The sequence below is a fragment of the Convolutriloba macropyga genome, chromosome 9, assembly GCF_964194025.1.
Source record: "Convolutriloba macropyga chromosome 9, txConMacr16.3, whole genome shotgun sequence".
Taxonomy (NCBI): Eukaryota; Metazoa; Xenacoelomorpha; order Acoela; family Convolutidae; genus Convolutriloba; species Convolutriloba macropyga.
In genome coordinates this window covers 34569610-34596660 of record NC_134476.1, presented here as the reverse complement: position 1 = coordinate 34596660, position 27051 = coordinate 34569610, and the positions used below count along the sequence as shown (strand labels likewise).

The window sequence follows — 27051 nt, the reverse complement described above, 5'->3', positions numbered from 1 at the left end:
TTTTGGCCACACTTGGCTTTCCTCACTCTCAAAAACGACTTCCTGACTTTGAAATTAACTTTTATTTACTTTAATTCAGAGATAAGGTCGAATGGGTGTGTGTCACTCTAAATGAAGGTTATTTGAGATCAGCTTATAGAGGCAGTAAAAACTTATACAGATTTTTAATCAAAATATAACATATCAGCCTTCAATGAAAAGACGAATTTTTTTGGTCTGTCATTTTTGTTTTTTTTTCACCACTGCAGATCTACGAAGCTATTGCGGCTATTTCCTGGCAATCTGCCAGCTATATTCATGATTTTGTATTCCTGTTTTTGAGGCAATTTTTAAGAGTGTATTTTGCTCAAACAATAGATTTTTATTTTCTTGAAAAACATTTTGTACAATCGGGCAAGTTTTTCAATCAAATTATAAAGATGCAAAAGTCAAACTTCGTAGAAGTTATTAGAAATCCATAGAAGGAAGTAAGAAAAATGCAGTGCTGTTTTTGGGTTTTTTTGTAATAATTGCACATCAATGGTTCATGTATTGTAATAATCAGGTATACAGCGTCATTGAAGAAAAGCATTTGTGAATTTTTGTTGAACCAATGCATTTCAAATGATTCGCTAGGTTTTTGAAATGATTTTGTATGCAGTTTGCGGTTGCATTCGTGTTGAGATTGGTTTGCTTTTGAGAAATTAATCTTTTTTATTAATTGCTCTCGAATGAGAAGCAATTATTGTAAACGTGTGTGTCTTTTTTATGCTTATTTTTCGCTTGACCGTTTTGCGTTTTTGTTCTAGAACAATCTGACTTCAGTGAATTTTTCAACCACTTCCGATTGATTTTCGAGTGATTTCAATTGCTCTCACCGAAATAAAGTTCGTTGTTCAAACAAAACCGATTGTTAGAGAGACGATCACAGGGCCGTGATAGTTGAGTGGTTAATGCATCTGTGGATGTTAGGGAATCGGACTCAGGAGGTCGGGGTTCGGACCTGATTTTCGTCTGTTGTTTGTTCACCCATAAAGAAAAATTTATCTAGCCTATAGTCCGTGAATTAAATCGTCCAGCTTGTCATTCGAGAGCAGTTTTTCCGGCGTTAGTCTGTTTATTTTTTATATTGATTTCAGAAATGGTAAAGTTTATCGTGCTAACAGGTACTCAAAGATTTATTGCAGAACTTTTTTGTGCTACGCACAGTACTACGCAAGCCCTCTTTATTGGTTTGCAGAAAATGATAGTTAGGCTTGCTAACGGTTTTGAGTTCAGCTGTAATTTTTTTTTTGAAAACTATTTTTTGGTAACGTTTCCTGATAAATATCGTCGCTGTCGTCTTTTCTGTCCGCTTTTAGCATCTTTTTTTACTAAATTAAAAATTAATCGTATAGAAATTCTGATTAGACATTTTATACTGAGAACTAAACGGGACTTAGTTCGAAGTTAAGCGAAGCTGTGGTTGTTTTGGTTTGGTGAGGAAATACGTTATATTTCATTATTTTGATATGCGTTTTCTCAAATGCGGAGATCATTTCATTTTTGATTGAGCTTTAAAGAAAATTTCTGAAAGTTTTCATGGGGAATATTTTGGTAGCCAATTTTGTTGAAGTCATGTGCTGTCACTAGTTACTGTTCAATTCGTCTTGTGAAAATGTATTCCTCCTTCGATTCGTTTTTTCTATGTACTGTTATGAAATATTGACCGCAATATAGAACCAGATCACTGGTTCTATATTGCCGTCAATATTGCTGTTAGAAGTTCATAGGCGATACTATCGACGTTTGCGGCGTGAACTATTTTGAAAATATTGGCGTTGCAATATGCAGTGTTAATTTTGACATGTCATTTTTTATGTTTGAAAAAATTGATATACATTGGCCTGGTGTCCCTTTTGTAAGTATTCACTTCAAATAAAGATGAATTCAACAGAAATATCATAATATCCGAGGAATTTCGGAATGCAGTGTTTAGGTATATGAAATCTGAAAACGATTCGCCAGAAATGACTTCCGATACGCCAGAAATGACGCCAAATATACGATCAATTTGCAATCCAGCTGTTTCATTTTTCGCCCGGTTTTTTTTGTTTTTTTTTGTTCTTAAATCACTGCTCTTACATTTTCAATTGCTCTCAGACGAAGTTTGTAGCAATTATGTTAGTCCTCTGGTCGTTTTAGTGCAATTTTTTGTTTGACTGGCCCTTTTAACTTTTCCACCTCAAAAACGGGATATACAGGTAAAGCCCTGAGAGCATTAAGTGGCTGAGCAGCTCTCTTAGAGCCTTGTGCCTTACTAAGTATGTTAATCACCAAAACTGTTTTGTGGAGGCAATTTCATGGTGGGAAGGGCGGTTCTTATTTTTGAACGTTTGACCCATCAGGTTCTTCACTTGGAACCTTGTTCGAGTTCAGTCATGAACCAGTGTAACCTTTTTCAGTTCAGATGAGTTGAATGACTCCCAGACCTGACAATCTTCATTCTGCGTCATCAACTCCAGCCTTGCCAACGAGTAGTCGAGAAGCAGCTGAACACGACATCCACAATCACCTTTCGTCTTCGTTCCGAAGTCCGAACAGTTCCTCTAGACGCGACTCCAGTGTAGTCGGGCGGCTCTCATCTCTCAGCAAGAGTTTCTCGTCTCGTGTGGATCTAGGGAGGGGTGAGGCTAATAACCCGGATGATGATGATTTTGACGATGAGGAGGCTGAAGGTTATTAGTTTATTTTTTACCTTGAACTGCAGTATTTGTGTTATCGATGGCTAGCTAATGTTTTCATCAGGAAAACTTATTTATCGTGCTTCTTACTCAATTCGGTACCTATTTGTTTAATAGCCGCCCTCATCTTCTCAGCCGGCTATTATAGCGCTCCTATTTTTTTTTTTTTTACGACTCGAAGAGGAGTATTGGTTTTCTCTCGGTCTTTTTTTTTTTTACAGGAAGTAGATTTGTTCACGAGGCATTTTGACCTATAAGCGAAAGTGAGAAAAGCTGTCTTGGTGAACAGATTTTCGCTAAGCGAGAGAAGTTTTTTGATCATGCGCTGCGTTTAGTGAATGACTTTTTGACTTTGAAAAGTAGTTTTTGACTGAATGGCACATATAGATAACCGTTTTTAGCCGTTTTTTCGTCTATGTGGCCCAATTTTTTTGCTTTTAATTTGGTTTTTTGTAGAAATAATTTTTATTCGATGCTATGTTGAAATTTAAACCTGGGAAATTGATGCCACAGTGTTTTGCAGAGCCTGAAAATGCGTTTCAAGTTGAAAATTGGCACATATTACTTGATTTTTCAGTTATTTTTTGTTTTTTTTTCTATTAATTTCTTCATTTTTGGATCTTTTAACCGTCTTTTTGTCAAAAATCAGTTAATATGGCAACTTCTCTGTGATAAATCATATATTCAACGCCTCTTTCTACCTCGATGTAATTTTGTTTTTTAAAATTGTACATATGCTAATCCGATTTTCGTAGTTTTTACCCGATTTTCATCAGTTTTTTGTTTGTATTTTGGTTGTAATTGCTAGAAATAGTCTTTTTTGTGCAACCTGAGGGACTTTAATTTAGGTTCAATAAAAATCAATCATTTTTTGACGTTAAGTTTTTGAAAAACAGTTAAAACTTTTTCATAAATGCAGTCTTAAAAGTTTTTTGACAATTTTTTTTTGCAAAATGTTTCAATGTTTTGTATTTGTGAATTCTACTTTTTCCTATTTTGTTGTTATCCTCAGGAGGATAGATTTTTGTAACGGATGACTAGTTATCGTTTCTATGTCTTCAATGCTGAACAATGAAATGTATTCGTTTTTCTTGAATTTTTTAAATTATTTTTAAACTTACAAAAATCAAGAATGTCACTTTGTTACGGTGTTCCTTACATTGTGCCCATATTCTTCACATTCTAGTTAGTAGCATTCTAGCTTTGTGTTGGCACCTACATTTATTTTCAGTATATTGATTTTTTCAGTTGTTAAAAATGAATGATTTCAGCTTTTTCTTAGATTTTCGTCATTTCTTTGGTTTGCAATTGATTTCATTCAACAAAAGCAGTAATGAGAGTTTGATAGCCATTCGTTTCCAAAATTTCCGCTGATGACTATTTATTGCAACTTTCTTCCAGCCTTGGTACTAATTTAATGGATTTTTTGCCTTTGAATATTCTGCTGCTTATGTCTTCTATGATCAATTTAATTTTTGAAATAGTATGAAATCATATTGTTTAGCATATGTACAACGAGGAACAAGTGTGTGTGGTTTTTCGTCTTAATTGCAGTGATTAGAAGTGTAATTATAGGTGTTTTCCTATTCTTAAATTTGAGCTATCTTTTTTGAAAAGATTCAACTTAGTTTCTACGATTATGATCTGCCCTTTCCTTTCGCGATCTTTTTCAAATTAGAATCATGAATTATTTGAGGGCAATTGATAACCTTGTCGGTTTTTTCAGACTAAGAGTTTTTTGACCAACTTGATTATTTCGAATTTTTTCAACCTTACCAAACGTTTTCAATAATATAAAATTTTGCCGCATTTTGTTTCTCTTGACAGTGGTTTAAGTTTCACCAATTTTTGGAGCAGACCTGGAGAGGTAGTGAGTTAATTGTTTAATACAAAAGGTAGTGGCTTCCGCTGCATTTACGTTTTTGTAAGTGAAGTTTTGACGCTTCGAGTCGCTTCCGGATTTCTTCCGGCTATGTTTTTACTTCGTCGAATAAAAAAATGTTTCGCTTTACCTCATTTTGCCGCCTTTTCAGCATTTTGCGTGAAATCTTTTTGACTTCTCTAGGCTAGTTTCTCTCTTCTCTCATTCTGCTAAAAGTGATTTTGAACATCAGTTGCTTAGCAAAGCAATTCAAAATGAACAGAGTCAGTATAAAAAATTGAAGTCAGAAATAGAAACGGGATAAACCCATAAAGCCCAATTTTAGATGCCCGCTATTTGAACGTCGTTCCTATAAGTATTAGTTACCTCTCTCTAATGCTTATTGTTATTGATAGTAGCCCCTGTAGCCTCTCTCTAAGAAACAGAAGTATGTTCAACTACGAAATGCCATCAAAATAAATCGGACTTAAAAAAATGTTTTTGTACAAAAATATATTTTTTTTCAATATCTTCTGTTATTTCAATCCCGATCATGCTTATTGGAATCAACAGCGGCTATTTTCCGGCAATCTGCCGGGTATGTTGAAGAAAATGCGATCGTGAGAGCATGTCAAAATCTACCTGCTAATATACAGCCAAATTCCTATCAGTGTACACCAAGAATCCGTATCAAACTTCGGGGATAAGCTTACGGTCTTTTTTGTTCGAATTACTTGACTTACCTTTTGAACTGTTTCATTGCTCCTTAAATAGTTGGTGCCTTCTGAACGGTTCGTCTGGTTTTTTGCCGGCAGTGGATCGAGCTATAGCTTCAGTAAATTATACTGCTTTCTAAACTTTATTATGCACCCATGTCGACCAATTTATTGTTGTGAACGGTGGTAAATATATTAAAAAAGTAATCCCGTTATTATTTGTATTTTTGCGGGCCGTTTTTGCATGTTGATTTCGCCTATTTGTTTCGATAAGTTCTGTTTAAGTAGTTAAATACTGACATTTTGTACATAATTTGTGATAGACCATTTATTTAGCCAGTCTGTTTGCAACCCCAAGAAATTCAATTTTTGTTATTTATCGATGCTTGTTTTGTTAACAGTAATATGTATCAGATCAATTGAAGGGATTTTTGCTCTCGAAAAAATAGTTCGATAAAATTAATCTTGGACAAGAAAAATATTGAATTGATAAAAAAAACGCATTGTGTTTAATTGTATATGTGTGTTTAAAATCGTCTCGTGTGGATCTAGGGAGGGGTGAGGCTAATGACCCGGACGATGATGATTTTGACGATGACGAGGCTGAAGGTTATTAGTTTATTTTTTACCTTGAACGGCAGTATTTGTGTTATCGATGGCTAGCTAATGTTTTCACCAGGAAAACTTATTTATCGTGCTTCTTACTCAATTCGGTACCTATTTGTTGAAGAAAATGTGATCGTGAGAGCATGTCAAAATCTACCTGCTAATATACAGCCAAATTCCTATCAGTGTACACCAAGAATCCGTATCAAACTTCGGGGATAAGCTTACGGTCTTTTTTGTTCGAATTACTTGACTTACCTTTTGAACTGTTTCATTGCTCCTTAAATAGTTGGTGCCTTCTGAACGGTTCGTCTGGTTTTTTGCCGGCAGTGGATCGAGCTATAGCTTCAGTAAATTATACTGCTTTCTAAACTTTATTATGCACCCATGTCGACCAATTTATTGTTGTGAACGGTGGTAAATATATTAAAAAAGTAATCCCGTTATTATTTGTATTTTTGCGGGCCGTGTTTGCATGTTGATTTCGCCTATTTGTTTCGATAAGTTCTGTTTAAGTAGTTAAATACTGACATTTTGTACATAATTTGTGATAGACAATTTATTTAGCCAGTCTGTTTGCAACCCCAAGAAATTCAATTTTTGTTATTTATCGATGCTTGTTTTGTTAACAGTAATATGTATCAGATCAATTGAAGGGATTTTTGCTCTCGAAAAAATAGTTCGATAAAATTAATCTTGGACAAGAAAAATATTGAATTGATAAAAAAAACGCATTGTGTTTAATTGTATGTGTGTTTAAAATCGTCTCGTGTGGATCTAGGGAGGGGTGAGGCTAATGACCCGGACGATGATGATTTTGACGATGACGAGGCTGAAGGTTATTAGTTTATTTTTTACCTTGAACGGCAGTATTTGGGTTATCGATGGCTAGCTAATGTTTTCATCAGGAAAACTTATTTATCGTGCTTCTTACTCAATTCGGTACCCGTTTGTTGAAGATAATGCGATCGTGAGAGCATGTCAAAATCTACCTGCTAATATACAGCCAAATACTTATCAGTGTACACCAAGAATCCGTATCAAACTTCGGGGATGAGCTTACGGTCTTTTTTGTTCGAATTACTTGACTTACCTTTTGAACTGTTTCATTGCTCCTTAAATAGTTGGTGCCTTCTGAACGGTTCGTCTGGTTTTTCGCCGGCAGTGGATCGAGCTATTGCTTCAGTAAATTATACTGCTTTGAATTTTGTAAATCTTTTTTCTGTATATTAAACGTAAATCGAATAGTCTATATCACCATTTTTAGCTCCAATCTTTACATGTTTTAACGGTCCTTAAACATGCAGCCTAGCGTGATACATGCGTTTTGAAACGCGCTATACAGTCGTTTGTTAGCTCCTAATTCGCACATGTTTTTGCGCTCATAAAGCATGCCGCATAGCAAAAACGAGCGAGGCAAAAAAGCCATTGACCAAAAATTTGTAGTAAGGGGAACCAATATGCATCGGTAGCGTTAGGGAGAAGACCAGTGGCTGTTCAGCGAGGGGCAGGGGTGCAAAAAGACCAAAAAGTTCGCGTGCCAAAAAAGGGCAGTTGTTTTTTCCTCCGTTCTTCTCTCTTTACTTTGTGCCTGTCTTTTCTCTCTTGCTTCTCTTTTGTTTCCCTCTTTCTCCGCTCTTTTTTGTCCCGCTCTCTTTTCCCCTTTATTTTCTCTTTCTTTTGTCTCTTTTTTTCTTTCGTTGCTGTTTATTTCTTCTTTCCTGTCTTTCTTTTGTCTCTTTTCTTTCCTTTCTCATATTTTTCCTTAATTTATTGTCTCTTTCGTGTTTTTCTTTTTTTTTCTTTCTATTCCCTCTTTCTTGTGTTTCTTTTCTGTTTCTCTTTCTTTTTTCTTGTCATTCTTTGATCTTCATTTTTCTCTTTGTCTGGCTTTTTTCTATTCGTTTTTGTTTCTTTTCTCTTTTTCCTTCATCCTTCTTAGCACTCGTTCTTTGATCTTTTGTTTTCTTTCTTTCTCTATTTGCCTTTCTTTCTTCTCGCCCTCTCGTTTTTTCCCTTTCCTTTTTCTCTCTCTTGTTTTATATTAACTCTTTCGTTTTTTTCTCCCTCTCTCTATCTGTTTTTTTCTCTATTTCTTTTTCCTTTCTTTTTTCTCTTTTGTCTTTCATTGCTCCTTGTTTCATTTCTTTCTTTTTTTTCTTTGTTATATTTCTGTTTCTTTTCTGTTATTCTTTTGTTTGGTTTTTTTCTTTTTCTTCCTCCTCTCTTTTTTCTTTACGTTGCTTTCTTTTCTCTTTTTGCTTTTTGTTATTTCCTTTCTCTTTCCTCCTTCCTTTCTTTCTTTCTTGTTCGTTCTACCTGGTTTCTGCCTTTGCTGACTTTTTCTTTTTGTTGACCTTTTTCTCTCTTCTGTCTGTCGGTTTTCTTGCTCGTGCACTCTCCCGCTCTTTTTCTCTTTTTTTTGCTCTCTATTTTCTTTCTTCTTTTACTTTCCTGTTTTTCTTTTTGTTTTTTATTTTGGTTGTTTTGCTTTCTTTTTAATCTCTGTCTTCGTTACTTATATTTTTTTGTGTGTCCTTTTTGTTTCCAGATGCTTTGTTTTTTTGTCTTTTCTCCGTTTTGCTCTATTTTGCTTTTTCTCAGCTTAAACGTTCATCTTTGTTCTACTTTTTTAAATATTCTTTTCTAAACCTGTCTTCCCGTTTTTTGTTCTTTTCACTCTTTTTCTATTATTTTCCTTTAAGGCACACATGGTCATCTTTGTTTTTTTTCGTTATTATTTGGTTTTTATTTCTTATCACTGTTTCTTTTTCCCATTTATGGCGTCGTATAAAGCGTTTAATCTTTCGACCTTTATGTTTGGTTCATCTTTTATATTTTCAAACGGCTTCTCCATATTAGCAGACATCATATATTAGAGAATGTGGGATTTTACGTGTCGCAAACATCCAGAAGGAACATAGCTTCAAAAGAGATGCCAATCAGATGCACAATCTATTAAGGTAGTGTGTCTTTTTTAAGTATCATCTATGACCAAATCGATGAAAATGACGGGCTTTGTTACGGAAAAATTACTGCTGTCCTTGGCCAGCCTGTTTTCCGGGCTCCTAAATTTAGAACCTGATTTTGGTTCATATTTTGTTTCAAATAAATTATTGGATTTATTTGTACGTAAACTGGAAAAGGAGTTTAGAAGTCTTAAAACTTTATGCTAAGTTTTCTTTCTCCTTTTCTATCTTTATTCTTTCTTTTCTCTCTATTCCTCTCTCTCTCTCTGTGTGTGTGTGTTTGTGTGTGTGTGTCTGTCTGTCTGTCTTTCGTTTCTATCTTTTTCCTCTATTTCTCCTTTTTTTCGTTTCTTTCTCTGTCTTTCTTTGCTCCTTGTTTCATTTCTCTTTTTTTGTTTGTTTTAATTCTCTTTCTTTTCTGTCATTCGTTTGTTTTTTTTTGAACTTTTTCTTTCTCTTCCTTTCTTTTTTTATGTCTCTTTCTTTTCTCTTTTTTTTCTTTGTTATTTCCTTCCTCTTTCCTGTCTTTCTTTCTTTCTTGTTCGTTATTTCTGATTTCTGTCTTTGCTGACGTTTTCTTTTCGTTGACCCTTTTCTCTCTTCTGTCTGTCCGTTTTCTTGCTCTTTCATTACTCTCCCGCTCTTTTTCTCTTTTTTGCTCTTTTTTCTTTCTTCTTTTACTTTTTTGTTTTTCTTTACTCTTGTTTTTTCTTTTGGTTATTTTGCCTTCTTTTTATTCCCTGTCTGCGTTACTTATATTCTTTTGTTTGTCCTTTTTGTTTCCAGATTCTGTGTTTTTTTCTATCTCTCCGTTCTCTATTTTGCTTTTTTATTTCTTTCTTTTCTTTGTTTGTTTTATTTCTGTTTCTTTTCTGTTATTCGTTTGTTTGGTTTTTTTCTTTTTCTTCCTTCTCTCTCTTTTCTTTACGTTGCTCTCTTTTCTCTTTTTGCTCTTTGTTATTTGCTTTCTCTTTCCGTCCTTTCTTTCTTTCTTGTTCGTGCTCCCTGGTTTCTCCCTTTGCTGACTTTTTCTTTTTGTTGACCCTTTTCTCTCTTCTGTCTGTCCGTTTTCCTGCTCGTGCACTCTCCTGCTCTTTTTCTTTTTTTGCTCTCTATTTTCTTTCTTCTTTTACTTTCCTGTTTTTCTTTTTGTTTTTCTTTTGGTTGATTTGCTTTCTTTTTATTCTTTGTCCTCGTTACTTATATTTTTTTGTTTGTCCTTTTTGTTTCTAGATCCTTTGTTTTTTGTCTTTTCTCCGTTTTGCTCTATTTTGCTTTTTCTCAGCTTAAACGTTTATCTTTGTTCTACTTTTTTATATATTCTTTTCTAAACCTGTCTTCCCATTTTTTGTTGTTTTCACTGTTTTTCTATTATTTCCCATCCAAGGCACACATGGTCATCTTTGTTTTTTTTTTCGTTATTATTCGGTTTTTATTTCTTATCACTGTTTCTTTTTCCCATTTATGGCCTCGTATAAAGCGTTTAATCTTTCGACCTTTATGTTTAGTTCATCTTTTATTCTTTCAAACGACTTCTCCAAATCTCTCGAGCCTGCGGCTGTACTATCGCAGACAACATATATTAGAGAATGTGGGATTTTACGTGTCGCAAACATCCAGAAGGAACATAGCTTCAAAAGAGATGCCAATCAGATGCACAATCTATTAAGGTATGGTGTCTTTTTTATGTATCATCTATGACCAAATCGATGGAAATGACGGGCTTTGTTACGGAAAAATTATTGCGGTCACTGGCCAGCCTGTTTTCCGGGCTTCTAAATTTAGAACCTGATTTTGGTTCCGATTTTAATTCAAATAAATTATTGGATTTATTTTTACGTAAACTGGAAAAGGAGTTTAGAAGTCTTAAAATTTTATGCTAAGTTTTCTTTCTTTCTCCTTTTCTATCTTTATTCTTTCTTTTCTCTCTATTCCTCTCTCTCTCTCTGTGTGTGTGTGTGTGTGTGTTTGTGTGTGTGTCTGTCTTTCGTTTCTATCTTTTTTCTCTATTTCTCCTTTTTTTTGTTTCTCTTTCTCTTTTGTCTTTCTTTGCTCCTTGTTTCATTTCTTTCTTTTTTGTTTGTTTTAATTTTGTTTCTTTTCTGTCATTCGTTTGTGTTTTTTTTTAACTTTTTCCTTCTCTTCCTTCTCTCTTTTTTTATGTTTCTTTCTTTTCTCTTTTTATTCTTTGTTATTTCCTTTCTCCTGTCTTTCTTTCTTTCTTGTTCTTTATTTCTGGTTTCTGTCTTTGCTGACGTTTTCTTTTCGTTGACCCTTTTCTCTCTTGTGTCTGTCCGTTTTCTTGCTCGTGCACTCTCCCGCTCTTTTTCTCTTTTTTGCTCTCTATTTTCTTTCTTCTTTTACTTTCCTGTTTTTCTTTACTTTTGTTTTTTCTTTTGGTTGTTTTGCTTTCTTTTTATTCTCTGTCTGTGGTACTTATATTCTTTTGTGTGTCCTTTTTGTTTCCAGATTCTGTGTTTTTTTCTATCTCTCCGTTCTCTATTTTGCTTTTTTATTTCTTTCTTTTCTTTGTTTTTTTTTTGTTTTTTTCTGTTATTCGTTTTTTTTTGGTTTTTTCTTTTTCTTTCTTCTCTCTTTTTTCTTTACGTTGCTTTCTTTTCTCTTTTTGCTCTTTGTTATTTCCTTTCTCTTTCCGTCCTTTCTTTCTTTCTTGTTCGTTCTCCCTGGTTTCTGTCTTTGCTGACTTCTTCTTTTTGTTGACCCTTTTCTCTCTTCTGTCGGTCCGTTTTCCTGCTCGTGCACTCTCCCGCTCTTTTTCTCTTTTTTGCTCTCTATTTTCTTTCTTCTTTTACTTTCCTGTTTTTCTTTACTTTTGTTTTTTTTTTTGGTTGTTTTGCTTTCTTTTTATTCTCTGTCTGTGGTACTTATATTCTTTTGTTTGTCCTTTTTGTTTCCAGATTCTGTGTTTTTTTCTATCTCTCCGTTCTCTATTTTGCTTTTTTATTTCTTTCTTTTCTTTGTTTTTTTATTTTTGTTTTTTTTTCTGTTATTCGTTTTTTTTTTTGGTTTTTTTCTTTTTCTTCCTTCTCTTTTTTCTTTACGTTGCTTTCTTTTCTCTTTTTGCTCTTTGTTATTTCCTTTCTCCTGTCTTTCTTTCTTTCTTGTTCTTTATTTCTGGTTTCTGTCTTTGCTGACGTTTTCTTTTCGTTGACCCTTTTCTCTCTTGTGTCTGTCCGTTTTCTTGCTCGTGCACTCTCCCGCTCTTTTTCTCTTTTTTGCTCTCTATTTTTTTTCTTCTTTTACTTTCCTGTTTTTCTTTACTTTTGTTTTTTCTTTTGGTTGTTGTGCTTTCTTTTTATTCTCTGTCTGTGGTACTTATATTCTTTTGTGTGTCCTTTTTGTTTCCAGATTCTGTGTTTTTTTCTATCTCTCCGTTCTCTATTTTGCTTTTTTATTTCTTTCTTTTCTTTGTTTTTTATTTTTGTTTTTTTCTGTTATTCGTTTTTTTTGGTTTTTTCTTTTTCTTCCTTCTCTCTTTTTTCTTTACGTTGCTTTCTTTTCTCTTTTTGCTCTTTGTTATTTCCTTTCTCTTTCCGTCCTTTCTTTCTTTCTTGTTCGTTCTCCCTGGTTTATGTCTTTGCTGACTTTTTCTTTTTATTGACCCTTTTCTCTCTTCTGTCGGTCCGTTTTCCTGCTCGTGCACTCTCCCGCTCTTTTTCTCTTTTTTGCTCTCTATTTTCTTTCTTCTTTTACTTTCCTGTTTTTCTTTACTTTTGTTTTTTCTTTTGGTTGTTTTGCTTTCTTTTTATTCTGTCTGTGGTACTTATATTCTTTTGTTTGTCCTTTTTGTTTCCAGATTCTGTGTTTTTTTCTATCTCTCCGTTCTCTATTTTGCTTTTTTATTTCTTTCTTTTCTTTGTTTTTTTTTATTTTTGTTTTTTTTTCTGTTATTCGTTTTTTTTTGGTTTTTTTCTTTTTCTTCCTTCTCTTTTTTCTTTACGTTGCTTTCTTTTCTCTTTTTGCTCTTTGTTATTTCCTTTCTCCTGTCTTTCTTTCTTGTTCTTTATTTCTGGTTTCTGTCTTTGCTGACGTTTTCTTTTCGTTGACCCTTTTCTCTCTTGTGTCTGTCCGTTCTCTTGCTCGTGCACTCTCCCGCTCTTTTTCTCTTTTTTGCTCTCTATTTTTTTTCTTCTTTTACTTTCCTGTTTTTCTTTACTTTTGTTTTTTCTTTTGGTTGTTTTGCTTTCTTTTTATTCTCTGTCTGTGGTACTTATATTCTTTTGTGTGTCCTTTTTGTTTCCAGATTCTGTGTTTTTTTCTATCTCTCCGTTCTCTATTTTGCTTTTTTATTTCTTTCTGTTCTTTGTTTTTGTTTTTTTTTCTGTTAATCGTTTTTTTTTGGTTTTTTCTTTTTCTTCCTCTCTTTTTTCTTTACGTTGCTTTCTTTTCTCTTTTTGCTCTTTGTTATTTCCTTTCTCTTTCCGTCCTTTCTTTCTTTCTTGTTCGTTCTCCCTGGTTTCTGTCTTTGCTGACGTTTTCTTTTCGTTGACCCTTTTCTCTCTTGTGTCTGTCCGTTCTCTTGCTCGTGCACTCTCCCGCTCTTTTTCTCTTTTTTGCTCTCTATTTTTTTTCTTCTTTTACTTTCCTGTTTTTCTTTACTTTTGTTTTTTCTTTTGGTTGTTGTGCTTTCTTTTTATTCTCTGTCTGTGGTACTTATATTCTTTTGTGTGTCCTTTTTGTTTCCAGATTCTGTGTTTTTTTCTATCTCTCCGTTCTCTATTTTGCTTTTTTATTTCTTTCTTTTCTTTGTTTTTTATTTTTGTTTTTTTCTGTTATTCGTTTTTTTTGGTTTTTTCTTTTTCTTCTCTCTTTTTTCTTTACGTTGCTTTCTTTTCTCTTTTTGCTCTTTGTTATTTCCTTTCTCTTTCCGTCCTTTCTTTCTTTCTTGTTCGTTCTCCCTGGTTTATGTCTTTGCTGACTTTTTCTTTTTGTTGACCCTTTTCTCTCTTCTGTCGGTCCGTTTTCCTGCTCGTGCACTCTCCCGCTCTTTTTCTCTTTTTTGCTCTCTATTTTCTTTCTTCTTTTACTTTCCTGTTTTTCTTTACTTTTGTTTTTTCTTTTGGTTGTTTTGCTTTCTTTTTATTCTCTGTCTGTGGTACTTATATTCTTTTGTTTGTCCTTTTTGTTTCCAGATTCTGTGTTTTTTTCTATCTCTCCGTTCTCTATTTTGCTTTTTTATTTCTTTCTTTTCTTTGTTTTTTATTTTTGTTTTTTTTCTGTTATTCGTTTTTTTTGTTTTTTTTCTTTTTCTTCCTTCTCTCTTTTTTCTTTACGTTGCTTTCTTTTCTCTTTTTGCTCTTTGTTATTTCCTTTCTCCTGTCTTTCTTTCTTGTTCTTTATTTCTGGTTTCTGTCTTTGCTGACGTTTTCTTTTCGTTGACCCTTTTCTCTCTTGTGTCTGTCCGTTCTCTTGCTCGTGCACTCTCCCGCTCTTTTTCTCTTTTTTGCTCTCTATTTTTTTTCTTCTTTTACTTTCCTGTTTTTCTTTACTTTTGTTTTTTCTTTTGGTTGTTTTGCTTTCTTTTTATTCTCTGTCTGTGGTACTTATATTCTTTTGTGTGTCCTTTTTGTTTCCAGATTCTGTGTTTTTTCTATCTCTCCGTTCTCTATTTTGCTTTTTTATTTCTTTTTGTTCTTTGTTTTTGTTTTTTTTTCTGTTAATCGTTTTTTTTGGTTTTTTCTTTTTCTTCCTTCTCTCTTTTTTCTTTACGTTGCTTTCTTTTCTCTTTTTGCTCTTTGTTATTTCCTTTCTCTTTCCGTCCTTTCTTTCTTTCTTGTTCGTTCTCCCTGGTTTCTGTCTTTGCTGACTTTTTCTTTTTGTTGACCCTTTTCTCTCTTCTGTCGGTCCGTTTTCCTGCTCGTGCACTCTCCCGCTCTTCTTCTCTTATTTGCTCTCTATTTTCTTTCTTCTTTTACTTTCCTGTTTTTCTTTACTTTTGTTTTTTCTTTTGGTTGTTTTGCTTTCTTTTTATTCTATGTCTGTGGTACTTATATTCTTTTGTTTGTCCTTTTTGTTTCCAGATTCTGTGTTTTTTCTATCTCTCCGTTCTCTATTTTGTTTTTTTTATTTCTTTTTTTCTTTGTTTTTTTATTTTTGTTTTTTTTTCTGTTATTCGTTTTTTTTTGTTTTTTTTCTTTTTCTTCCTTCTCTCTTTTTTCTTTACGTTGCTTTCTTTTCTCTTTTTGCTCTTTGTTATTTCCTTTCTCCTGTCTTTCTTTCTTTCTTGTTCTTTATTTCTGGTTTCTGTCTTTGCTGACGTTTTCTTTTCGTTGACCCTTTTCTCTCTTGTGTCTGTCCGTTTTCTTGCTCGTGCACTCTCCCGCTCTTTTTCTCTTTTTTGCACTCTATTTTCTTTCTTCTTTTACTTTCCTGTTTTTCTTTACTTTTGTTTTTTCTTTTGGTTGTTTTGCTTTCTTTTTATTCTCTGTCTGTGGTACTTATATTCTTTTGTTTGTCCTTTTTGTTTCCAGATTCTGTGTTTTTTTCTATCTCTCCGTTCTCTATTTTGCTTTTTTATTTCTTTCTTTTCTTTGTTTTTTTATTTTTGTGTTTTTTCTGTTATTCGTTTTTTTGGTTTTTTCTTTTTCTCCCTTCTCTCTTTTTTCTTTACGTTGCTTTCTTTTCTCTTTTTGCTCTTTGTTATTTCCTTTCTCTTTCCGTTCTTTCTTTCTTTCTTGTTCGTTCTCTCTGGTTTCTGTCTTTGCTGACTTTTTCTTTTTGTTGACCCTTTTCTCTCTCCTGTCGGTCCGTTTTCCTGCTCGTGCACTCTCCCGCTCCTTTTCTCTTTTGCTCTCTATTTTCTTTCTTCTTTTACTTTCCTGTTTTTCTTTTTAATTTTTCTTTTGGTTGTTTTGCTTTTTTATTCTCTGTCTTCGTTACTTATATTTTTTGTTTGTCCTTTTTGTTTCCAGATGCTTTGTTTTTTTTGCCTTTTCTCCGTTTTGCTCTATTTTGCTTTTTCTCAGCTTAAACGTTTATCTTTGTTCTACTTTTTATATTCTTTTCTAAACCTGTCTTCCCATTTTTTGTTGTTTTCACTGTTTTTCTATTATTTTCCATCGAAGGCACACATGGTCATCTTTGTTTTTTTCGTTATTATTCGGTTTTTATTTCTTATCATTGTTTTTTCCCATTTTTGGCCTCGTATAAAGCGTTTAATATTTCGAGCTTTATGTTTGGTTCATCTTCTATTCTTTCAAACGGCTTCTCCGAATCTCTCGAGTCTGCGGCTGTACTATCGCAGAGAATGTGGGATTTTACGTGTCGCAAACATCCAGAAGGAACATAGCTTCAAAAGAGATGCCAATCAGATGCACAATCTATTAAGGTATGGTGTCTTTTTTATGTATCATCTATGACCAAATCGATGGAAATGACGGGCTTTGTTACGGAAAAATTATTGCGGTCACTGGCCCGCCTGTTTTCCGGGCTTCTAAATTTAGAACCTGATTTTGGTTCCGATTTTAATTCAAATAAATTATTGGATTTATTTTTACGTAAACTGGAAAAGGAGTTTAGAAGTCTTAAAATTTTATGCTAAGTTTTCTTTCTTTCTCCTTTTCTATCTTCATTCTTTCTTTTCTCTCTATTCCTCTCTCTCTCTCTCTCTCTCTCTCTCTCTGTGTGTGTGTGTGTGTGTGTGTGTGTTTGTATGTGTGTCTTTCTGTCTGTCTTTCGTTTCTATCTTTTTTCTCTATTTCTCCTTTTTTTGTTTCTCTTTCTCTTTTGTCTTTCTTTGCTCCTTGTTTCATTTCTTTCTTTTTTGTTTGTTTTAATTTTGTTTCTTTTCTGTCATTCGTTTGTTTTTTTTAACTTTTTCCTTCTCTTCCTTCTCTTTTTTTATGTTTCTTTCTTTTCTCTTTTCATTCTTTGTTATTTCCTTTCTCCTGTCTTTCTTTCTTTCTTTCTTGTTCTTTATTTCTGGTTTCTGTCTTTGCTGACGTTTTCTTTTCGTTGACCCTTTTCTCTCTTGTGGCAGTCCGTTTTCTTGCTCGTGCACTCTCCCGCTCTTTTTCTCTTTTTTGCTCTCTATTTTCTTTCTTCTTTTACTTTCCTGTTTTTCTTTACTTTTGTTTTTTCTTTTGGTTGTTTTGCTTTCTTTTTATTCTCCGTCTGTGGTACTTATATTCTTTTGTTTGTCCTTTTTGTTTCCAGATTCTGTGTTTTTTTCCATCTCTCCGTTCTCTATTTTTGCTTTTTTTTTCTTTCTTTTCTTTGTTTTTTTATTTCTGTTTCTTTTCTGTTATTCGTTTTTTTTTTTGGTTTTTTTCTTCCTTCTCTCTTTTTTCTTTACGTTGCTTTCTTTTCTCTTTTTGCTCTTTGTTATTTTCTTTCTCTTTCCGTCCTTTCTTTCTTTCTTGTTCGTTCTCCCTGGTTTCTGCCTTTGCTGACTTTTTCTTTTTGTTGACCCTTTTCTCTCTTCTGTCTGTCCGTTTTCCTGCTCGTGCACTCTCCCGCTCTTTTTCTCTTTTTTGCTCTCTATTTTCTTTCTTCTTTTACTTTCCTGTTTTTCTTTTTAGTTTTTCCTTTGGTTGTTTTGCTTTCTTTTTATTCTCTGTCTTCGTTACTTATATTTTTTGTTTGTCCTTTTTGTTTCCAGATGCTTTGTTTTTTTGCCTTTTCTCCGTTTTGCTCTATTTTGCTTTTTCTCAGCTTAAACGTTTATCTTTGTTCTACTTTTTTATATATTCTTTTCTAAACCTGTCTTCCCATTTTTTGTTGTTTTCACTGTTTTTCTATTATTTCCCATCCAAGGCACACATGGTCATCTTTGTTTTTTTTCGTTATTATTCGGTTTTTATTTCTTATCATTGTTTTTTCCCATTTATGGCCTCGTATAAAGCGTTTAATATTTCGAGCTTTATGTTTGGTTCATCTTCTATTCTTTCAAACGGCTTCTCCGAAGCTCTCGAGTCTGCGGCTGTACTATCGCAGAGAATGTGGGATTTTACGTGTCGCAAACATCCAGAAGGAACATAGCTTCAAACGAGATGCCAATCAGATGCAAAATCTATTAGGTATGGTGTCTATTTTAAGTGTCATCTATGACCAAATCGATGAAAATGACGGGCTTTCTTACGGAAAAATTATTGCGGTCACTGGCCAGCTTGTTTTCCGGGCTTTTAATTTTAGAACCTGATTTTGGTTCCGATTTTATTTCAAATAAATTATTGGATTTATTTGTATGTAATTTGGAAAAAGAGTTTAGAAGTCTCTTTTCTTTATGCTAAGTTTTCTTTCTGTCTCCTTTTCTATCTTTATTCTTTGTTTTCTCTCTATTCCTCTCTCTCTCTCTCTGTGTGTGCGTGTGTGTTTGTGTGTGTGTGTGTGTGTGTATCTGTCTGTCTGTCTGTCTGTTTTTCGTTTCTATCTTTTTTCTCTATTTCTCCTTTTTTTCGTTTCCCTTCTCTTTTGTCTTTCTTTGCTCCTTGTTTCATTGCTCTCTTTTTTTGTTTGTTTTAATTCTGTTTCTTTTCTGTCATTCGTTTGTTTTTTTTTTTTAACTTTTTCTTTCTCTTCCCTCTCTCTTTTTTTATGTTTCTTTCTTTTCTCTTTTTATTCTTTGTTATTTCCTTTCTCTCTCCTGTCTTTCTTTCTTTCTTGTTCTTGATTTCTGCTTTCTGTCTTTGCTGACGTTTTCCTTTCGTTGACGCTTTTCTCTCTTCTGTCTGTCCGTTTTCTTGCTCGTGCACTCTCCCGCTCTTTTTTTCTTTTTTGCTCTCGATTTTCTTTTACTTTCCTGTTTTTCTTTACTTTTGTTTTTTCTTTTGGTTGTTTTGCTTTCTTTTTATTTTGTCTTCGTTACTTATGTTTTTTTGTCCTTTTTGTTTCCAGATCCTTTGTTTTTTTGTCTTTTCTCCGTTTTGCTCTATTTTGCTTTTTCTCAGCTTAAACGTTTATCTTTGTTCTACTTTTTTATATATTCTTTTCTAAATCTGTCTTCGCATTTTTTGTTCTTTTCACTCTTTTTCTATTATTTTCCTTCCAAGGCACACATGGTCATCTTTGTTGTTTTTTTGTTATTATTCGGTTTTTATTTCTTATCATTGTTTTTTTTTCCATTTATGGCCTCGTATAAAGCGTTTAATCTTTCGACCTTCCCCGAATCTCTCGAGCCTGGGGCTGTACTATCGCAGATAACATATATTAGAGAATGGGATTTTACGTGTCGCAAACATCCAGAAGGAACCTAGCTTCAAAAGAGATGCCAATCAGATGCAAAATCTATTGAGGTATTGTGTCTTTTTTAAGTATCATCTATGACCAAATCGATGAAAATGACGGGCTTTCTTACGGAAAAAATATTGCGGTCACTGGCCAGCTTGTTTTCCGGGCTTCTAAATTTAGAACCTGATTTTGGTTCCGATTTTATTTCCAATAAATTATTGGATTTATTTGTATGTAAAATGGAAAAGGAGTTTAGAAGTCTTAAAACTTTATGCTAAGTTTTCTTTCTTTCTCCTTTTCTATCTTCATTCTTTCTTTTCTCTCTATTCCTCTCTCTCTCTCTCTGTGTGTGTGTGTGTTTGTGTGTGTGTCTCTCTGTCTGTCTGTCTGTCTTTCGTTTCTATCTTTTTTCTCTATTTCTCCTTTTTTTCGTTTCTCTTTCTCTTTTGTCTTTCTTTGCTCCTTGTTTCATTTCTTTTATTTTTTGTTTATTTTAATTCTGTTTGTTTTCTGTCATTCGTTTGTTTTTTTTTTAACATTTTCTTTCTCTTCCTTCTCTTTTTTATGTTTCTTTCTTTTCTCTTTTTTTCTTTGTTATTTCCTTTCTCTCTCCTGTCTTTCTTTCTTTCTTGTTCTTTATTTCTGATTTCTATCTTTGCTGACGTTTTCTTTTCGTTGACCCTTTTCTCTCTTCTGTCTATCCGTTTTCTTGCTCTGTTATTACTCTCCCGCTCTTTATCTCTTTTTTGTTCTCTATTTTCTTTCTTCTTTTACTTTCCTGTTTTTCTTTACTCTTGTTTTTTTCTTTTGGTTGTTTTGCTTTCTTTTTATTCTCTGTCTGTGGTACTTATATTCTTTTGTTTGTCCTTTTTGTTTCCAGATTCTGTGTTTTTTTCCATCTCTCCGTTCTCTATTTTTGCTTTTTTATTTCTTTCTTTTCTTTGTTTTTTTATTTCTGTTTCTTTTCTGTTATTCGTTTTTTTTTGGTTTTTTTTTCTTCCTTCTCTCTTTTTTCTTTACGTTGCTTTCTTTTCTCTTTTTGCTCTTTGTTATTTCCTTTCTCTTTCCGTCCTTTCTTTCTTTCTTGTTCGTTCTCCCTGGTTTCTGCCTTTGCTGACTTTTTCTTTTTGTTGACCCTTTTCTCTCTTCTGTCTGTCCGTTTTCCTGCTCGTGCACTCTCCCGCTCTTTTTCTCTTTTTTGCTCTCTATTTTCTTTCTTCTTTTACTTTCCTGTTTTTCTTTTTGTTTTTTCTTTTGGTTGTTTTGCTTTGTTTTTATTCTCTGTCTGCGTTACCTATTTTATTTTGTTTGTCCTTTTTGTTTCGAGATCCTGTGTTTTTTTTCTTTCTCTCCGTTCTCTATTTTGCTTTTTCTCAGCTTAAACTGTTTTTTTTTCTATTTTTTTAAAGATTCCTTTCTAAACCTGTCTTCCCATTTTTGGTTCTTTTCACTCTTTATCTCTTATTTTCCTTCCAAGGCACACATGGCCATCTTTGTTTTATTTTTCTCGTTATCTTTCGGTTTTTGTTTCTTATCATTGTTCCTTTCGAATTTCTTGCACTTTATCTTTTGTTGGTGAACGTTTAGTATTAGCTTAAGGCTAAATTTCCCATTTATGGAGTCTTATAAAGCGTTTAATCTTTTGACCTTTGGTTTACCTTTTATTCTTTCAAATGGCTTTTCCGAAGCTCTCGAGCCTGCTAGTTGTAATTAATGTGCTATATTCGTTATTAAATGAAGATTCATTTTAGTTGCTTCGGTCAATTTATAAACTCAGTTAGTTCTTTATCTATTATAAACTCCGTTCTGTATCTAAATAAACTGATTTCAGCGAGTCAATTTCTCAGCTGTTCTCACCATGTGTGCTCCCATGTTAGATGACTATTGACAACGCTAATTTGTCTTCACTGTATATATGTTCTAGGAGTACTGTTCTACGTGAATAAGACGGGCTTCCCTATCGCAGACAACATATATCAGAGAATGTGGGATTTTGCGTGTCGCAAACATCCAGAAGGAACAGAGCTTCAAAAGAGATGCCAATCAGATGCACAGTGTATTGAGGCATGTTGTCTTTTTTTAAGTATCATCTATGACCAAATCGATTAAAATGACGGGCTTTCTTACGGAAAAATTATTGCGGTCCCTGACCAGCCTATTATTTCCGGGCTTCTAAATTTAGAAACTGATTTTGGTTCCAATTTTTTCAAATAAATTATTGGATTTATTTGTACGTAAACTGGAAAAGGAGTTTAGAAATCTTAAAACTTTATGCTACGTTTTCTCGTGTTACGTTTTTGTTCTATAAGTGACAATTTCAGGGTTTCAGTTTCGAGTTTTGTGCTAGATTGTGATAGCTATTTGGTCATTACTTGAATAACTTGAAAAACGAAGAAGAGCTTGATGACTTTTGTTGATCAAATTCATGATTATCCTGCTCCAATGTACTTATTATTCCTCATGTAATGCTTTATTAGGTTCCCATCCCGAAAGAGCCCAAAGTGCAAGCTATGAAGTGTTCCTTGAAAGCCAAACTGAAAACAGTGCAATCATATATGGAGTCGTTAGAGTACAACCACACTGGTACTCAGTTCTTCGACATCATCAAGAACAGACCCCTCATCAGCCAGGTAAAGGTCACAGTGGGTATCGCTTTTCTCCCGCAACATGTGCAAGCTAAAAGTTTTTGTCTGTTAAGAACAGAGGAACTGATTCTTTTCACAGTGAACAAATTTTCCTTGTGTGTGAACAAACAAACGTTTTTGTAGTGATCCATTGAGACTCCTATATGCCATAAAGGGTGCCGACGTGACAATTATGGAGGGTCATAATCTACAGGGAGGTTGTGGGGTGAGGGCTTGTTTCCGTACTGTATGTAAGCTTGTACTAAGCAAAGTGATTAATTCTGTAGAGATAGTAGTATGAACGAGTCAGTTAATTGTGAATTTGAAGCTGGAAATCAGTTACTGCAGCTACATTGCAGAATAGTTCGGGGCACCTTGTTGATAATAAAATTTGGAGATGTGGGGGATCGAACCCCAGACCTTCCTCATGCGAAGCGGACGCTCTACCACTGAGCTACATCCCCTTGAAGTTTGCAAATAGCTGCAGAAACCGTGTCTTGTGCCTCACATTCATAATTTTGGCGAAGCTTTGAAATGTACACGAAGGAATGGAATTCTCATGCAGATGACGCAGTGAGTTCATTGCAATCACACTTCCCTTCACCCTAAGTTGAGCTGAAGTTTTAGAATAGGGTGAGGGAGAGTTTGAATATTCAGTTGTTCTGATACAAAGTTAGACTCTGCAATGCAGATATATTTCTCTTTTTCTAACGAACTTTGTGTCGGACCAATTGAATTTCCGTCTAAAAAGTTTTTTTGCTTGAGTCCTCGTTTTCTGTTGGAACTAAATAGCTCTCATTAAAATTTCTTAGCATCTAAGCGTATTTTACGTAACCGAGTTATCAAAATGGCAAATCAACAGTGTACCTTATGTAATTTCCTTGCTCATTTTCTAAAGCAGAAATGTGGCTTCAGTCCTTCGTTTATCTTTTGTCAGTTAATGCATCTGGGCTATTAATTGTTTTCTATGCTTTTTTGCTTTCTTTTATTGCTTGTCCTTCGGTTTTCACACGCGACTTTTGTGTCCTATTGCAAATGCCTATCAATTGTTATTTATGCGCGGATGATATAAATCTGGTTCAACTGTGCGGTTGGTCAAATTGAGTCTCTCATCCGTTGTTTTTCCTTGTAAAGAGAAGCTGATTGGTTTTGAAACCAAATTTTCCGAATGTATGGGTGTCATATTGAAATTTTTGATTGGTAGAGCCGCATGATGAACAGAACATGAAGTGCAAACTACCAATGATTCATTTTTATCTCGTAATATTGTCTGATGGGTATAATAGAAGCAGATATGTCTAAGCATGAGTAATTTTGAGCCATCGATCCCACCTGATGACATGATGCATAGTCTAATGATAAGTATGCATGGACTATGTAAATGTGTCTGCTTTTAATCTTATATTTTGTGTTGAAGATGGAAGTGTGTCGCAAGATGATTCAGGAGTCACTGCCCATCAAGTGCTTGGAAGCCTCTATTCTGGGCATTTATCTTACAAATGGAATTCCAGGACTAGAGAGGTAGATGATGTAGATTTTGGGACACTTCTTACAGCTGAGGAATCAAGCTTCTGAAAACACTCGTGTTAATCTTAAGTGAGCCTAATTATTACCCAGAAGCTTGCTGATAGGTTATAAATTGAATGCCTTACAAACTGTGCCTTACACAAATATTAAATTTATTGAGATCTTGTTGATTGAGAAGAGAATTTCGTTTCAGTATTCAAGCCATACGCTTGGACTTTGAACTCACTGGGGACAATATTTCAGGTTTCCTCTGAGTTTCAAAAGCACCTTCAGTGGTAAGAGTGCGAGACATGTGGTGTTGGGAGTGTACCACAATGGACTGTATGGCTCTCTAGGAATGAGCAGACGATCCACTCTAGCCTATAAGCCCCTCAATTTCGACTCATTATCTGCTTTAGTTACTAGCTTTGAGGTACATCTTTTTAATGGTACTGGTGTTAGCTAGCTAGTCACACCTGGTAGGCTATACAAACCATTATTCGATGGAAAACATTCCAAACCTGATAAGAGAAGAAAAGTTGTTTAGCGTGAGGGGTTGGTTCCCATTTTTCTAGTTTTGAAAGGCTTCTGAAATATGCAAACAGATCGACATTTATATCAAGAAATTTGTTGGTGTTTTTTTCCCGAATCTATTGGTACTTTAATGCAGTTTGGTCTATTCTTTATAGCATTTAACCACGTGAGGTGGACACAAACTGGGAGCCAAAACAGGAAAGAGCATTATTGTTAACTGAGTTATCACTAAATTTATGCAGGAAAATAGCAAAAATCTTAAAAATTATATTAGGTATTCTACATCTCTATTTTCACTTTGTGATTGCTTAGAAATGTTATGCTGAGATTGGCCATAAAATATCGAGACTGGCCATTGGAATTCCAGTCACACACGATTGTCGGAGCTTCGAAACAATAGTTTGGAGGAACTTCGGTCAGTTTGCGTTTTTCACCTGTTGATTGATTAATTACTAAGTAACTCTTAAGTAACAGATTTGAATACCGGGTGCAACCTAATCTGAAACCGAGGGATCATATGAGGAATGAATAATTGATAGGATGCTACAGTAATAATTTTGACGATGAAGATGTTTCGGTTAACCTCCTTCAATGTACCTTTTGTTCTCAATAAAATTTAGAGAGTAGTGGAAAGTAATAATGAGATATTGAGATGAAAAAAAGGCTTTGAACTCACAATGAACGTTTGTTAAAGTATGACTTGAGCCTCATCAAGGCATAAAAACTTTTTTTTACTTTTGCGTCAGACGGCTTCAAAACGTTTTTAATGTCTCTTTTCAGCTGTGAATTCATACTGGAAGAAACCGAAAGATGAAATTGGGATCGAAATCGACAAATACGCCAAAGAAATGCGCACCAAAATGAGAACATCAGTTCCTGTCACATCATTTCTTGCTCCTCCTAATATGAATGATGCCAAGCCATACGCAATGCCCTACTCTTCACAAGGAAATCCTAACTCATTGAAAAGGACCAAGTCAGACTCCAACAGTGTTTTGAAGAAATCTCAATCCTCGGATAATTTAAAATCGGTTCCTCATGAAAGTTGATGCCGACCAAGTAGTTGTCGTTAGTTGGTAGGCAGCCGGCTATCTTTTCTGACCCATTAGCCAATATGATTAGAAAGAAAAATGTTGTTGTCTTAATTGTACATGTCTCCTCAGAGATAATCAACAGCTGACGAGATCCCAGATGACAGTCGAGACCGTTTTCCGTAAATACAAACCGTAGCAGCTCTTACTTTGGCAACCCGTTTGAAATTTTGAAATTTAGTAGTCGAACAGCGATGTACCCTTGATATTTTTACTTAAAAAATTCTACACCTTCTGAGTGACCTGTTTGAAGGAACCCAGTTTGATCTTTTTAATTTCTGAGAGAACTTGAAAGACCTAGCGAGTAGAAATCACACAAGGTAGATTATCCCTCATCGAAATAATGAATGAGAGGAATAGTTTCTTCTTTCAAAAGAAATAGTTCTCAGAATTTTTTTTTAATTTTGAGAAATCTTGTCTTAATTTACTCTCAGTGGTAGTAGTAATTTACATAATGAATAGTCAATAATTTATGAGTGATTTGAGGTACAGTTCATACTATTAGAGAAAAATCTCTTTTCTTTTTCACAAGATGCTGAAGCCACAAGCAAGTCTGGAGACCTTTTTTTCTAATAATAGGTCCTTAACAGTATTTTCCTAATGATTTTCCAATGTCAGCTTTTTTGCAACGAAAACAAAACATCTTTAACCAAATGCTGGTTGTCTATATTCTCTTTCAGCAAAGTTTACAGTTTCCTCATAATTCTGAAATATACAATTGCGAAACACCAGAGTCTTTCAAGAAACATGAGTTGTATCCAAAGTTTTTTGAAATTTCTCACTACATTACGGATTAATTAGCAAAGTTTTTTAAAAAGCTGCGTCAGAAATTTGTTATGGAGCAGGAGGTCAGTAGTTTGAATCCCGGCAGATAGCAATTCGTCCGACATTAGTCTGTTCATTTTTAATAGCTCTGATAGCGACAAATTTTCAGCTACTATGGAAATAAGAGTGTTGATAATGTTGTTGTAATACGTATAATTTGGATGGAAGAACCTATACTTGTAACAAAAGCCAATTATGTCTCCGCCATCCCTTGCTGTTAAACAACGAAACTCTTCTTTGAATTTTTCTCCTATAAATAGAAAACTGCTAATTGTTCTCTATGCATGGAACTGAATTATTCACGTTTCATTTTTTGCAGGCTGAAAGTATGTTTTAGTGCTAATATAGCAATCTATGGCGAAAGAGTATCCAATTTTGTTATACTTTTATTTCAAAAAGTTTTTCCATTTAAAAATTTGTGTATTTGCATTGATCTTGGTTTTTTATCCGGCCATCCTTAAAACTGGGAATTTTGAGCAAAAACAATTGCATATAATTATAGACCGTGAACGCTGCTGTATTTCGGAGTTATAAAAACAGGGATAAGGAGAATATCTTCGAAATGTTATTTCCCGGTAGAGAAGCATATCTTGTAAAATGAGCACTAATTTAATGCAAAATTGTTAATGTAACTTTTGGTTGAGTAATAAACATTTTAATAATAGGGCTATGATGTCTCTGTACTGAAGTGTGCTCCACTCAGTAACACTGTTTGATAATCTTATTGCTATTTTGAGAATTTACGTTACAGTGCGTGAAGCACAAACTTGAATTTGACAAAGTCCATTTTAACGTGTGAACAAATTGCTAAGTAATTTTGAATAAACTACTATTTTAAGATCACTAACTCAAACTGAGAATACCATGACGTGATTTTATCACGCCACTTTGAGAACACCAACGTAACCTTGGTAACTCTGTCGACACTGCTATCTCTATCCAATAGGATACTAGAGAATCACGTGTCCGCAAGTATAAAAGGAGCTTGCACGCTCAACCACCAGCACAATTTGGTCCCCGATAACTTCTGATTTAAATCATACTCCCGTATTGCTCCCTTGCTTAAATCTCAAGCTTCCTTGAGATAGATTTTATCTGAGAATATTTTGTGAGAAGTCCTTAACTAAGAACTTTCTAAGTCAGAAATTATTAACTTAGCACAAATTTGGAAATCAGGTAATTTCAGCTTAAATTCTCTAATTTATCAGTTAACATCTCTTAAATTCTATCTAAGTTATAAGTTAACTTAGAATATTTCAACCTATGCTAACTACTGCTATTTCAATCTTAATAACTTTAACTATTCTATCCCTTAATGCTCGGTCCATATTTGCATTTAACTTTCTTTAATACTCAACTATATACCAAGAGTAGAACTAGGGGTTGAACTCTCAAGTTATGCATGTGGTCCCGCGATTAACCCCGTCGT

General features: G+C 34.1%; 1 protein-coding gene and 1 non-coding gene across 2 annotated transcripts; one reads left to right on the top strand and one right to left on the bottom strand.

Moving 5' to 3' along the window:
- Positions 1 to 2401: 2401 nt before the first annotated feature.
- Positions 2402 to 25087, top strand: LOC142345357 (tubulinyl-Tyr carboxypeptidase 2-like). The gene is made up of 7 exons (XM_075397386.1): positions 2402 to 2696; positions 20967 to 21106; positions 21520 to 21672; positions 23084 to 23187; positions 23437 to 23605; positions 24019 to 24121; positions 24487 to 25087. The coding sequence occupies exons 1-7, from the start codon at positions 2438 to 2440 to the stop codon at positions 24753 to 24755; spliced, it is 1197 nt and encodes a 398-aa protein (XP_075253501.1). The 5' UTR covers positions 2402 to 2437; the 3' UTR covers positions 24756 to 25087.
- Trnaa-cgc (transfer RNA alanine (anticodon CGC)) lies at positions 22059 to 22130 on the bottom strand. Its single transcript has one exon. It is a non-coding gene; the product is annotated as a tRNA-Ala (tRNA).
- Positions 25088 to 27051: the final 1964 nt, after the last annotated feature.

Bases quoted from the DNA above. Each gene is read 5' to 3' on its own strand.
- LOC142345357 (XM_075397386.1), top strand. From the start codon at position 2,438: ATGACTCCCAGACCTGACAATCTTCATTCTGCGTCATCAACTCCAGCC. The intron at 2,697-20,966 runs GTTATTAGTTTA...TATATGTTCTAG, and splicing joins TGACGATGAGGAGGCTGAAG to GAGTACTGTTCTACGTGAAT. The intron at 24,122-24,486 runs GTCAGTTTGCGT...GTCTCTTTTCAG, and splicing joins AATAGTTTGGAGGAACTTCG to CTGTGAATTCATACTGGAAG.